At 44.0% G+C, this 15339-nt stretch overlaps 1 protein-coding gene across 1 annotated transcript in view; it reads left to right on the forward strand.

Moving 5' to 3' along the window:
- Atp8b1 (ATPase phospholipid transporting 8B1) overlaps positions 1-15339 on the forward strand; it is a 122714-nt gene that overhangs the window by 42820 nt on the left and 64555 nt on the right. The window contains exon 2 of the mRNA XM_021641797.2: positions 12400-12602. Coding sequence (XP_021497472.2) covers positions 12422-12602 — 181 coding nt within the window. The 5' untranslated portion in view covers positions 12400-12421. The remainder of the gene's footprint in view (positions 1-12399; positions 12603-15339) is intronic.

Below are 15339 nucleotides of genomic sequence, written 5' to 3' on the forward strand. Positions count from 1 at the left end.
AGCACCAAACAGTGTCTTCTCTGTTCATTAGCTTGCCTTCCTGCCATTAGCAGGGAGAATAGCCTTTTCCTTGTCTGTTTGTTATTCCTGTTTACATACCACGTCTCCCCTTTTATTGAAACAAGCTGTTCCTGTTGAACGTGGATTCAGGGTGTAAACGCTCTCCATGCAGATGGAAAGTGTTACAGCTTATGCTCTGAAAATCCACGCCAATGATTACATCCTTGTGTTACACTCACAGCTCACTGGCTTCCAACATCACAGTTTATCAAACTCCACAGCTTCACTTTCCTCTGGAGGCTTTTCTTCCCTGTAACTGCCAATTATAACCTCCCTTGGACTTTCTATTATTGAAACATGACTATAATTTTAGAACCTAATTTCAATGGCAACGGTAATGCATTAACAAATGAAACTGTCATGGGACTAGCCAAAAAAAAAAAAATAAAAGTTTTTCTCTTGATAAGTTTTATTATTTATTATAAAAGTACATCCCGGATTGAGGCTGAGTCTCCAAAATAAACATTTGGGAGAATTTTAACACCATTGCATTCTGGGAAAGCAGTTCTAGTCTTTTGTATACTTTTCCTTCTTAGTTTTCCAGACAAAGGAATGGAGGCCCCACCCTGTCTTGATTTTGAACACATTTTTTTTTCCTAGCTGCCACCACCCTAATTTGGACCTCATTCCCTTTTGTTAAGAGTCAGCTTCCCACAGCAGAAGCTGTGACTGCTCGCTCCTGCACAGGTAGTTAGTAATAATCATTAACAGGAAGACTATTTGGCAGATGAAAAAAAAATCTGGGACCAGGAGCTGTTCAGTGTCCTGTGGCTTGAACTGCCTGGCTGCCTCCCTCAGCCCTGACAGATGGATGCTGGGAGGGTCACATTCCTCCTCTTGGCAGATACCACCCGTCCTGCAGGCAGTCCCCAAGTGAGGCATTACCGAGGCCACATGGGCTTGGAAGGTGACATCATTCAACCCCTGAACCTCCTCTGGCCCTCGCCTGAGGCGGGTACCTGGTCTTTCCACTGTACTTTCCTGCCTCTGCCCTTGTGTTCTGGTTCTTCCTCATTCCTAAAAATCCTCCTGCCTTCCTACCCTGAGGTCCTCAGCACTTCTGTGACTCTTACATTGTGTAGCTCAAAAATATTGAGGAAGTAACTGCCAGCATACAGCATGTTTAAAAAAAAAATAAAAGAAAAGGGAGGCGTTTTAACTCTTAGAGTTGGCTGACACAGGACACGCCTGCCTGTGGGTTGGAAAGAGTGATACATTTTTGTTAAGTGCTTCGTTTCCTTTACCTAGGCCTTTCTTGTGCCCCATGATGCTCTATGTGGCTCTATAATTTGTCTCTTGAATTTCTCTCAAATGCTTATGTGTGGAAGGCTCTGTCCCCAGCCTGTGGCAATATCGGGAATTGGTTGAACCTTTAGGAGGTGGAACCCTGTGGAAGGAAGTTAGGTCTTTGTGAGCATGTCCTGAAAGGGACATTGGAACCCCACTCTCTTCCTATCTTATCTTTTTCACTTCCTGGAAGCCATGAAGGAAACCAACCTCCTCTGCCATGTATTGCCGCTACAGTGTCCTGTCTTATCATGGGCCCAAAAGAAACAAGCTAATCATTGTGAACTGAAACAAATCGTTCTTCTTTCTAAGTTGATTGTCTCAAGTGTTTTGTCGCCATAACAGAAAGCTGACTGACAGTAGAGGCCTGGAGTCCTTGAATGGTAGCGAGGACCCAGCATTTTCTGGATAGAGATGAAATTGCAGTGACTCGACCCTGCTCCCTGGATCACATGTGTCACAGCCCAGGCCTGTGGCGAGAGGACTGAAGTCCACATGACCTTAATCCCTTAAAAGCTCAGTAATCTTTGGCAAGTTACTTGGCATTGCACTTATCTCATTGGTAGAATGACAGTGCTAACGCCTAGCAAAGTGCCTCAGATTATTGCCAACACTACTGTAGGACAACACTCTCAACTGTCAGGGGCTGCCAATGAAGGAATCATCAGAATAAGGATATGGAGGGGAACCAATGACAAGGCTGGACAAAAATCCCTCCTCTTCACCCAAGGGATGAAGACGACCTGTTTTCTCTGAAAGGCCCCAGTGTGCAGGATTTCCGCGCCCCTTTTTCCACAACTGTGACTCAGGATGAGAGTAGAAAATGGAATCAGATCAGGGGTGGGCTTCTGAGCAATGAGATGGAGCTCAGGCACAGAGAGGCCTTTTGAGAGTCATGGATGGATCACAGTGGTGATGCAAGGGTGCCTTTGTTTCATGTTAGCCGCCTCAGCCTCTAGGTTCTTAGGCTTTGGTTTGGAGAGAAAATAATTACAATCCTGTGTGTGTTGGGAACTGCAGTCAGATTGTTTTCCTAATAGCGTAAGGTTTGATTTTAACCTCCATCTTAGGTCTATTTTATTACCATTGTATCATGTGAGTCCTTATCTAATAGCTGTCAACAGGCTTATCAGATTTTGGATTCAAGAATGTTAGGCATGTTCCGAAGACGTTGTGTAACACTTGTCGGGGCTATCTGACCAGGATAAGAAGAGATCTCTGCTTCCCTTCTGCTTCCCATCATGAGGAGATGAAGACTTGTTGTACTTAGTTTTATCTATCTGTCTGTCTATCTGTCTGTCTATCTATCTGTCTATCTATCTATCTATCTATCTATCTATCTATCTATCTATCTATCTTCAGTTTTTCAAAACAGAGTTTCTCTATGTGGCCCTAGCTATTCTCGAACTTGATCTGTAGCCAAGGCCGGCCTCAAATTCAAGAGATTTGGGATTAATGATGTGTGCCACTGTACCTGGCTGATGCTTACCAAGTTTTAAATGCCAACTTGCTACAGCCTAGAATCACATGAGAAGAAACATTCGATTGAATTGTCTAGATCAAGGCCTATGGACGTGTCTGTGTGGGGGTTGTCTCAGTTGTTAGCTCATGTGGATAATGCCTTTCCCTAGGAAGATGGTCTTGAACTATATAGGACAGGAGAAAGCTAAATGAAAGCAAGTAAGCATGGACCCAGGCATTTATTCTCTCTGCTCTGTGTGCAAACATGATGCTTTAACTTTGTGCCTTGACTTCCTGAAATAATGGACTGTGACCTGGAATTGTGGGCCACATAAATCCCTTCTTCTTCTGAAGCTGTATTTGCTCAGTGTGGTGGCTTGAATACAAATGGCCCTATAGTCTCATGTGTTTGAATGCTTGGCCCATAGGGGGTGGCAGTATTTGGAGGTGTGGCCTTGTTGGAGTAGGTGTGGCCTTCCTGGAGGAAGTGTGTCATTGGGGGAGTAGTCTTTGATGTCTCCTATGCTTATGCTACGTTCAGTATGGCACACAGTCATTTCTGCTGTCTGTGGATCAAGATGTAGAAAACTCTCAACTCCTTCTCAGCACCATATTTACCTGCAAGCCACCATGATGATAATGGACTAAACCTCTGAAACTATAAGCCAAGCCCAATTAAATGTTTTTCTTTATAAGAGTTGCATGGTCATGATGTCTCTTCACAGCAATAGAAACCCTAGCTAAGACAGTCAGGGTATTTTATCACTGTGACAGATGTGAAACTAATCCGGGACTCTTCTTGGATCCAGGACTTGGGAATAACATTGACCAATTAGGCACTCTATTGGTGATCTCTGACTGTCAAGATTAATAGTATGAATATTCATGGCTGCATAATGCTTAACTCCCAATGTAGGTGCTTAAGCTAACACAGGTCTTCCATCCCCCATGTTATAGACAGGTGTCTGGTAGAGCTTAGCTGAATCCTCTGTTTTAATGTATCTCACAAGACTACAGTAAAGGCGCCTTCTTGACCACTTGAAGGCAAGACTGTGGAAGGTTGTGCTTTCAAGTTTATATGACCGCTGACTAGCACTTGCTGGCTGTTATCAGTGCCCACTTCATTTTTTTGTTCTTGAGCCTCTACATTGGGCAGATGTCCTGTGGAAGCCAGGAAGGAGATAGAGTTGCCTGGCAAGAAGAAAGGCACTGATTTTTATAACCTAGTAATAAAAATGACTCTCCATCACCTGTTGCCATGTTCTGTTGCTTGGAAGCAAAGTACCATGTCCATCTCCCAGTCATAAAGAAGGGATACAGGTGTGGACAGCAGGAGGTGGGGGGTCATTGGAGGCCATCTTAGTCTCTGCATTTTGAGATAAAATCGATCCTGTTTAGAATGGAACACATGACAAAGACCCTGTGGCATAGGATATAGAAACACACTGTGTGTACTTATCATGGTGAGTGTTATGTTGGACAGATAGCATCGTTATCCTTGGTAACCATGAGGAAAATTGTATTTCAGAAATATCCTTTCTCGGGCCTGGTGGCTCATGCCTGGATCTCAGCACTTAGGAGATTGAGGAAGAAGGATTGTCTAAGTTGCAAGTTTAAAGCCAACCTGGGCTACATAGTGAGTTCTAGGCCATCTAGGGCTGTAGAGTGGGGATGTCTCAAGCATTCCCCATTTAAACAAAGAAAGGAAGGAAGAAAAGAAAGAATACATTTTCTTTTTGAAAGCTTTATTAATCTGTGAAAAAGACAACTGAGTGTAAGCAAAAATGAATGTTCTGAATCTCCCTGTCGGAGCTTGGGTCTCCTTGGAAATGAACCAAGTTATACAACAAAGATACTACTGACTGGGGCCCTGAGCTTTCCCTGCATCTGGATTCCCATCACTATTATGAATACACAAGCCCATCTTGTCTAATACTAGCAAAACTTGATTTTGGCCAGTGCCTATTTTCCCCCATTTAAATCTAGATGTCTGTGATCACATCAGAAATTCCCGTTTTTATTAATTCACCTCCAGGGTGTTTTGTTGTGAAGGCAAGAACACTAATCTCTTCTTCCTAGGCTCCTGGTTCTCCTCTTCAGCCCCTCCTCCCCGTAAAGGGTGGCGATTTCCCTGATCTGTTCCCACCGCAAGCATTAGGTAGTCAAGTGCTTAAGTGCCATTTGTTAGCGTGGTGACACAGAAATCCTGCTGGTTTTCTCTCCTGTCTTCTGGGCCTTGTGACTTTACTGGCTGGATAATACACAGAGACACATGGAAAATCTGGGAGGAAAAAAAAAAAGTCCTGGTATCAGTGAAGCTTCTCATTCCCTCCTGGCCCTACCGCTCTGCTTGTTTTAGGCAGGTGTCTTAGTTTCCTTTCTATTGGAGATATGACACCATGTCCAAACTACAAAAGAAAGTGTTTCATTTGGGCTTAAGGTTTCAGAAGGGTAGAGTCCTTGATGACGGAACAAGGGCATGGTGGCAGGAACAGCTGAGAGCTCACGTCTCGATGTACAAGTGGGAGTCAGTAAGAGAGAAAGATACTGGGAATGGCGCCCACCCCAAAAGACCCGCCCTCAGTGGCACACCTCCTCCAACAAGGCCATACCTCATAATTCTCCCCAAACAATTCTACTGACTTGGAACTAAGTATAAAACATATGACTCTCTAGGGGACATTTTCATTCAAACCACCACAGCAGATCTGCAGGCAAGTACAGAGCCTAGTGACCAGCAGGGGCTTTCATGATGAGAGGAAGAAGTCATCTTGAGAAGTATCTTGGGGTACTTCCCAGATGAAGAAGATGAGGGAGGCAGAGCTGACCACAAAAAGGCCTGAGCATTAAGGCTACCCCGAAACCTGTTATCTTTCCATTGCAATGATAAAATGCTTTGAGTTGGGCCAACTTACAAGGTAAACATGCCTATATAGCGCACAGTTCTTAGGGCTGAAAGTCACAGTGTTGGGGCTTCATGTGGTGTCAATGTTCATATCTCAAACAGGAAGCCAGAGAGAGGCTGGGTGGCCCAGACTCAGGCTTTCAGAGAGCTAACCTCAGTCCTTTTTAAGGGCCCAGTGCTCCTCCTAGATGTGCTCCTACTAGTCCTTTTTAATGGCCCCAGGCTCTTCCAAACCTGGATTCTTGGGGAAATAAAAACCCTATCTAAACCACAGCACCTTGAGGCTTTGACCACAATGTACATACTAAGGCCCCTCTCTGGGGAAGTGTCATGGGGCTGGGAGACTGAGCCCTCTGTGGTAGATTTTAGGCTTCATCTGGAAAGTCTTTATCCTTCAAGAGCAAGGAAAAGTGGAGGAATGGAATTTAGCATTCACAGGCCCGGGGCTTTCTCCAGCATTAGCATTGTCTGCATTCATTAACTATTATTACAACTAAAAGGCCACACTGTACCCCTCCCCTTTTCTACTGGAACTGAGCTTTCAACATGTTCAATTATGTGCTAAAGTTACAAACTAGTGAATTCTGGAGCTGAAATTTGAATCCAGGCCCATGTTCCTTCCTTCCCTCCCCGCCTCTGTCTTCCTCCCTCCCTTCTTTTCTCCCTTCATCTCTTGGAAAGGCCCTCACAGTATAGCCCAGACTAGCCTCATACCTGTGTTCCTTCTGCCTCAGCTTCCTAAACGCTGGGAATACAGCATGTACTACCAAGCCCATCCCCCATTTGGTGTAGGGTGGGAGGACTATGGCATAAACCTTGGCCCAGGAACATTGTCATTGTGGTGTGGCCTGTCTCTGTTCCCTGACACTCAGCCAGTTCCTGATGGCCCTTTGAAGATCCAGAGCATCTCAACTGAGCCTTGCCTTGAAAGTGGATGTGCTGCACATACTTACCCTCATCCCAGTTAGGTATCCTTCATTCTGTGGTAACCAGTGCATCAGGACAATGACTTTTTGCAACCTGTCCTGCTAGTACCTGAAATGAGGACTGTGAGGACCAGGGCATTAGAGAAGGAAGAAGAGAAGGAAGAGAAGGAGAAGGAGGAGGAGAAGGAAGAGGAGAAGGAGGAAAAGGATATAAGTGGATTTGATCTTAATTAAGTCAATTTGTGTTACTAGTCAGGAAGATTAATTTTATTCCAATGTGCAGTAATACTAATTTTATAAAACCAGAGTATGTATTCCAGTCCTGGAATCAAACAACTTTCCCTTTTAAGACACACACAGGGTGCAGTGATGTGGATGTATCAATGTGAACGTTACCCAAAAGACTAGAAACAATTTAGTGGCCCCTTGCAGCTAAGCTGTCTGAGGGCAGTTTCTAAGGATGGGTGACCAGAAAATCCCTTGGATGCTGCAGTTTACTAATAAGTTAAAAATTATTTGTTTATTCGTTGTTTTCTTTCTTTCCTTGTGTGTGTGTGTGAGAGAGAGAGAGAGAGAGGAGTCTCACGAGGCAGGCTGCCCCCACTGCTGAAGCTGCTCTTGAATTATTGATCCCTTGCCTTGCCCTCTTCTCCTCAGAGCTTGGATCACAGCTGTGTGCCATCACACCCATTTATGTGGTCCTGCTTGCTAGGCGTGTTAGGCAAGCACTTTATCTATGTATCTTCAGCCTTTTTGTTTATTTTTTGAATCTGTTACATAGTGCAGATCAGCCCCAAGCACTGCATAGCAGCCAAAGCTGGCCTTGAACTTTGTGCGTACATTTTCAGGTGTGTGTCAACCACGGGTTGACTCTATTTGCTCTCCACCTCATGTAGGAGACAGGGCCTCTCGTGAACCCGGAACTTATCAGTCTGGCTAGACTGGCTAAGGGGAGCCCCAGGGACCTGCTTGTGTCTGCCTCCCTACCACTGGACTCCTAGGAGCTCACGGCCGTGCCAAACCGGATGTTAATATATGGGCTGGGGGTCTGAATCCAAGCCCTTGGGCTTTCTTGGAAAGTGCGTTACCAGCTAAGCCAGCTCCTTGGCCTTGAACTCTTGAGCCTTCTGCCTCCACCTCCAAAATGCTGAGATTACAGGTGTGCGCTGCCACCTCAAACTCTGTTGTTCCTTTTAGTACATGATTATAATATACAGATGGGGGGGTGCCATCTCGGAGGCTGACAAGATGGCTCTGCCATAAGAGTGCTTTGCATCAAGGCTGATAAGCTGAGTTCTAGCCCCACATGATGGAGAGAGAGGACTGATTCTGTCCTCTGCATTGTGTACCCAAGTACATGCCCACAGGGACACACACGGACACAGACATACACACACAGACACATACACCATCTTATTTGGTCATGGGTGTGTAGGGAGGTTCACAACCACAGTATCCTCACAGCAGGGGGAGGGGCTAGCGTGTCATCCTATTGACTGTCTGGTGTGCATCTTTTCTGTTTGCACATCTGAGGAAAACGTGAGGGAGGTGATACCCCCAAGTCCAAATGGCAACTCTTGTTATTAAGGGATATTTTCCCACCACTTCACCCGGTAGTTTGTTTCTCATTCCCAAAGGGTGTGCTTTGGACATTTGATGTTGACCAGTTGTCTTATTGGTTATATTTTATTTCATGATAGTTTCAGGGTCAGCAGGCTTTTTCTATAAAGAGCCAGAGAGTAAATGCTTTAGGATTTGAGTACTCTGGTCTTCGCAGGGATTACTATAGTTTTGCTGTTCTTACAGTACTAAAGCAGCCCTAGGCAATAATGCCTAGATGAATGAGCAAAGATGTTCCAATAGGACTTGAAGAAAGCCAGCAATATGGCAAGCAGAGCTCCTGGGCTATAATTTACCAACTCCTGTCTAGACTCCTAGTCTCATAGGGGCAGAACCAAAATCGTATCCCCCGTAGCAGATATGGAACCTAGTCTGGAATGTTGTGATGGTCAAGAAAGGTTGGTCCTTACATGTAGTATCTTCAGAACCTTTCCTGGAGCCCTGCTGTGTTTACTATGCATACTAAGGTCTTGAAAAATGCCTTTTTGATGATCTTGAAAAAGAGCTTCATCTTTCTGGACTTGTGAACTTGGCTGTTTTGTTGGTTAGTTTTCCTCTTTAATGAGCTTCAAGCTTTGAGCCTTCATCCAGTATTGTTGGAATCTGATACCAGCTAGGAGATATGAACTAGAGGGTGATAGCAAAGGATGTTGATAGCAAACACTTCTCAAAGCCCTCTTTGTCTCCAGATAATTGAATGCCAGATTTGTGAGGGTCAGTTTCTGTATTTGAAGTGGTTTTCAACCTTCCTTAATGCTGTGACCCTTTACTATAGTCCTTCATGTTGTGGTGACCCTAACCATAAACTTATTTTTATAGCTACTGTAAGGGTCTGAGAATCTCTGAAGGAAGACCCCAGACTCAAATAGTACGTAAAGGCAGAGAATGTTTATTCTGCAGAAACAACCAGCATGCAAGGGTTGACCATTTGTGAAAAAATGGTGACGGTGAAGGCTCTTTTTAAGGCTTCTAAGGGGAATTTCAACTGTGACTATGTGACTTTGATGGGGATTGACCAGTGCCCATAGAAGGGTGTATTTGTACAATTTTGACTGGTCTGTGAGGTGGGGAGAGGATTACCTTATAGGGACTTTTCTTTGTTTGACTGACTTAGTTTCTGGCTAGATATTGGGCAGTCGTTGACTGGTTGCCCATTTCCTGTGGTCTCCAGAAACTCATCAAGCAGGAAAGGGGGGAGGGTGGCAGGAACTTTCGTCTTGCTTTGGGCCCAGTCTCAAAAAGAAGTTAGTCAGGTCCTCTCACTACTTCATAACTTGCTATTGTTATGAATTATAATGTAAATATTGTGTTTCTGATGGTCTTAGGTGACCTCTTTGTGAAAGAGTCATTTGACTCCCAAAAGGGTAACGGCCCACAGGTTGAAGGCTGCTGGTTGTGGTCTAGTCAGGTTCTTGTGTGTTCATAGCTGTGAAAATATTAGGAAGGAAACAAATGGTCATGGTAGCAACAGAGGTGGGCAGGAACCTGCCTGTTTTGTGTCATAGCAGACGGGAACTTTGACATTGTAGTCTAAAGAACGAGAACTGCTCATGCTTAGACTGAGGAAAGAGCATTTCGGCAGAGGAAGAGTATGGTCAAAGGCATCGTGGCAGGGGAGGTGTGTTTGGTTAAGGAACTGGGCAGCACTGTGATATGGATATTATTATCCTATCCAACAGAGGATGGGACTGAAGTTCAATGGATGAGTATCAGTCAGGACCAAGCTCTCTTTCAGGGGAGTGTATGAAGTACCAAAAAGTGGGAAAATACCATATAGGAACACTTTTAGGTGGTAAGATAAAACAAGTGTTTCCACGTCAACCATTACCATATACAAATTGATTAATAATGGATAGAGGTGTGGGTAGCTCACCCAGAACAGTTTGGGACTTTTTCAAAAGAAAGCATCTAATGCTGATATACTCCTAAAGCATAGATGCTACTGCATAATGAAACCACATCAGGTTAATTAAAGCCCAAGTAACATCCAGGGATTAATAAACCAACAGAAGTCTGAAAAGAAGAACATGAATAATCCAATCCAACCCCCCCCCAAAAAAAAAAGCTTGTGTGCCCCCTGGCCATTGACATGTTTACCAAAGAAGGAGCAAAGTATGCTGACTGGGTGGACCCAGAGAGGAAAGGGTCATGCCTGTGCTTAACTGTACCAAGCAGACTCCATTTTTAAGGGAATGGTAGTCAAAAGTTTTACTTTTTAATGATAGCTACCTTTTAAGAGATACTTTTGGAACTGGAAAAGCTGAAAGTCTAGATGGGCGCTTCTATCTGCTGTTGTAAACACTTATCTAATCACGAAAACGATGGCTGGCAGCAGTGCCGGCTAATGTTTACTGAGCTGCTGCTACAGGTGATCCGCCAATTGGGGTACTTTGAATGCATCATTCACTTAAAGATTCATTGTTATCTATGTACGGGTGTATGAACACATGCCTGAGGATGCCCTATGGCCTCCAACTCCCTGGAGCTAGCGTAATAGGCAATCGTGAGTCACACAATGTAGGTTTCAGGAACCAAACTTGTGTTCTCTGGACTGGAAGCAAGTGCTCTTAACACTGAGCCCTCTCCCCAGCCCCAATCTTCACACTTAAAATAATGCATGCCAAGTGTTGACATAAATAACGGAGACTATTCTGCACAGATAGCTATAGCTCACCTTTCTCCCCACAATGCATTGTGTCATCACTCAGCGCTTTCTCTCCCAGTCACGTTCTAAATTGATGTACACTATTCCACAGAATGAACACTGATTTATTTGTATAATTGACACTCTTTAGATGCCTGGCTTGCTTCTGGCTTTTGGTCTTTTAAGCCACACTAGACAAAAATCCCCATATAAAACTTGAAAATGTTTTATACTCCTTGGTATGAATACTACTCTAGATGTCTGAGGTGCTGGATGGGAAACATGCACGCATGTAAATAGTTCCTCTGCAAGCAATTTACACTTAAACTAAGCTAGAGTATAAGAGACAGTTCCTGGAAAGTGTTTGTTTTTGCCACATGGCTTTTAATGTTTCAGAGTTTTGGTTTCCTTCTTTGTAGGAAACAAGTAATAACACCTTCATCGGGGTGATAGGAAACTTTCAAAGGAGCAGTCTTTATGAAACCCTTAGTCCAGGGGCTGCCGTGTGCCAACAGTAAAAAGTGTGTGCGACTGTGGCAGAGTGACACTTGGGTAAATAATGTCAGGCTGGATGACTGTCCTCAAGCAACCCAAGGAATTTGTGTAAATATTTTCCCAATATAAATATAGCTCAGGGTATCCTTGTTTCCAGTGTAGAGTTCGTGCAACAGTACACTCACAAACAAACTCTAGGTAGGAAGAATGGATGGTGATAGGAAAAGAGTTGCTCCAAGGACTGTTTGTTCCTTGAGGCAAACTGACTAAAGGCTCAAAGTATTTGCATCCACAGGACAGTTCTCCTAATGCAGCAGTGTTCCAGCTCTGCCAACAGTCTAAAGTAGGAAATAAAAGTCCGTGAATATTAAATAAATGTAAATAAATAAAGTTCCATGAAAATAAATGTGTGCTTCTTGGTACAGTACAGCCTTTTAACCAGAAATTGCTTATTCTTACTACTTGAATCATACTTTATACTGGTTTGCCTGTTTCATTTTTAACATTGGAGGTGACCACACTAACTTTATTACACTGGGTAGAGATGTACAATTCAAAATATTCCTTTTAAGGTTTGCGTGACCTTCTAGAAAGAAAGAAGAGGATTGAGAGAGACTGAGTTGTATAGTTACATGTTTTCTTTGTGTGTATTATATGTGGGCATTATCTTATATGTAGGTGCATGTGTGTATGCAGGTATATGTGAGGGGACTAGAGGCGACAGTGGGTATCTTCCTCAGGTCCTCATGCTCTTGTGCAGCAAGTGCTTATAAACAAACCCATCTTCATTGCCTCCTTTTCCCCTCAATTCTTATCAAACACATAACTAATACTGTTTTTGTTCTTTTGCATATCAAGTTAACTTTTAGATCATTAGTCGTGAAAAGTTGCATTGTTGGTGGGATGGTGTTCTGTAAAAGGGGTGTTATGACAGGATGCAGCAAAACACAGCCCACCGCAGGAAAGTCACAATTCACACTTGTCTCCTTTCTTTTCCCCAGGTAGTTCCAATTTGCCAGCAGAATGAACACAGAAAGAGACTCAGAAACAACGTTTGATGAGGACTCTCAGCCCAACGATGAAGTGGTTCCCTACAGTGATGATGAAACTGAAGACGAACTTGAAGACCAGGGGCCTGCGGTTGAACCAGAACAGAATCGTATCAACAGAGAAGCAGAGAGCAAGCGGGAGACATTCCGAAAAGGTGACTGGGTGAAGGGCCTGCCGATGGTGCACTGTATGTGTGGATGCTTTAGGAGCTGTGGGAAACGTACCGAAGTCAACTGGTCCACTTCACATGGTCTAGGAGGGTATCTTCCTTCATTGATGTCCTCCTAGGGCAGGACTGAGCAAGTACCCATCATCGCCAGTATGGCAAGTGTGGGAGAACCTAGCTGACAAGTTCTGTGAAGAATTAGGTTTGGTTAGCGCACATATTTTACAAATGGCATTGTGTGTAGAAGTTTTGGCTTGCTACTGCACTCAGGAACCCGAAAAGTATACATGCCAATCATAATAACAAATAACTTTTTATTTAAATGATTCACATTGCTAAATGGTCCGCATAAGAACTAATGTGGATCCAATAAGAATTTACACCTGAGGTTGGGGAGGTGGCTCAGTGGATGAGAGCATTTGCTACATTAGCATGAGGACCTGAGTTCAAATCTGCAGCACCTTTGTTTAAGTAAAACCCAACCCAACCAAACAACAACAAAAAAGCGGGTGTGTCTACTCACATGCCTGTAACCCTAGTTCATGAGGAGCCAGGGGCTTGCTGGCTGCTAGCTTACTTCCAGGTCTAGTAAGAGACTTTGTCTCAGGGAAATAAGGCAGAGAGCGATAGAGCAAGACACCTGATATCTTCCCCTCTCTCTGCACATATGCAAATCATACCTGCACATACAGTTTATCATACACCATATACTTATGTGCCTATGTGGGTTCGTTCATGTGCCCACAAATAGATTAACAAGAGCAATATCCACTTGCAATTTTTATATTGTGCTGAAATATATGTACTTTGGTGAATGTTCAACCTGTGGGTAGCTCTCTTTGAAATGTCTCTTTTCTCTGCTCATCAGAGGTCAGGGTGTCAGAGAGGGAGGACAGCTTCCCAAAGAACCCTCAGACTCTTCAGAGGGCTGGTATTGGAACATCTCAACTACATTTTTGGGATCAGGACATAACTCTGAGCTTTTTATTATCCTGTTCAGCTTGTTCTTTCTAATGCTTCCTGATAGTTTATGGGGCCTTGGAGTCTCCATACCTTTTGTTCAGTCATTCATGAATATAAAATGGCTTTGGCCCTCCAGAAAGAATTTTTATTGACTATGTTTGCATGTTTACTTTAGAAATATTTTCATAAATTCTTTGATAATTGTATACAATGCATTTTAATTATATTTACCCCCAGTTCCTCCCTTTAATTCCTCCCAGATCTGCCCCCACTTCCCTACTTCCTCAGTTTTGTTTCTTCTTTTTCTTTTAATTCAATACCCCATCAACTCCAGCTTGTGCTGTTCATATACTACCGGGCATGGGGGTTTTCACTAGAGCATGGTGAATCCATCTACCAGGATTGACGCCTAAAGAAAACTGATTCTCGCCCCGCTGGGAGCCATCAACCATTCTTACCCCCTCAGCTAAGGGCAGGAACTCATAAACCCACTCGCATTCCTTGCGAGAATGTGACTGGGTTGATCCTGTGCCAGCAGCCACAGCTGCTGAGAGTCCATGAGTGTCTTGGGCCTGTCATTTCTAAAAGACCCTTTTTGTTATGATCCTCTCCACCCTCTGGCTTTTACAATCTTTCTGACACCTCTTGATTGATGAGCCCTGAGCTTTGGGGAGGACTGTGATGTATATGTCCCATTTGTGTCCCGGCACCCCTTACTGCTTTTTGATCACTTGTGAATTTCTACACTAACTACTACTGTTACATAAAGAAACTTCTCTAATGAACTGAGAGAGGTACACTAAACTCTAGGCAAAGAGATACAGACTTAGAAAACAATTTCATTGCTATGTCCATTCAGCAAAATAATAATACTAAGTTCATTCCTGTGGTTTACAAGCTCTTCAACCATTGGCGCTCGGCCTGCTTTCAGTACCAGACACAGGTTTTTATCTGTGGAGTACCCTTAAATTGGAGCAGAAAGTATTATGTAGCTGGGCTTTTTGCCTACTTTACTGTTTGTTTGTTTTTTTTTCCTACCTCCATAAACCACCCCTCCCCTTCCAGTCCCCCAACACTAGGTAGGAGAGAAAGAAGGTTAGAGGGGAAAGGGGGTGCTGATCTTATTAAACTACCTCCTGCTGATTAGGGGCATTGAGTTTCTTGGGGTGAGTTTAATCTTCATTGTCGGGTTATCTCCAACCAGCAACAAGCTATCCAGCAACCAGCAACAGCAGTAGGAGCAGCAGCAGGGAATGCCCCTTGCCTGATTCAGGCCTGCTGCAGACATAGAGGCAAGACAGGGAGCTTGTCCTATGGGAAGACAGATAGGAAACATTTCCAGTTTTGCAGGCCTTGTCACAACTGCTCTACCAATCAAGTGGCCATGGACAGTGGTCACTTGGGCATCAAAATATGGCTCACTTTCATCCTTCTACTTCCACCTCTGGCTTTACTGGTTTCTGCTGCTCACCCCACCCTGGCAAGCAAATGTGACCTCTTGTGGCTTGTCTGCCCCTGAGAAAATGGAGTCTTCTCTCTTTGAACCCCAGGATCATCCAAGATTCAGGCTAATTTTTCCCACTAGCTGCCCTGGATTCTAGCCGGATGAACAGCTTTTCATTGCTGAGTGTGACACACTATGACTTCCAGCCCTCCAAATGGTCTCCCCGATTCAACATAAACACTGCCACTTCCTCTGAAGTCTTGCCTACCTGTTTATCCCTAAGGCTTTCCCTATGCCTCTGTTTCCTCCCCTGCCACC

The sequence above is a fragment of the Meriones unguiculatus genome, chromosome 2 (assembly GCF_030254825.1).
Source record: "Meriones unguiculatus strain TT.TT164.6M chromosome 2, Bangor_MerUng_6.1, whole genome shotgun sequence".
In the NCBI taxonomy this organism is placed as follows: domain Eukaryota; kingdom Metazoa; phylum Chordata; class Mammalia; order Rodentia; family Muridae; genus Meriones; species Meriones unguiculatus.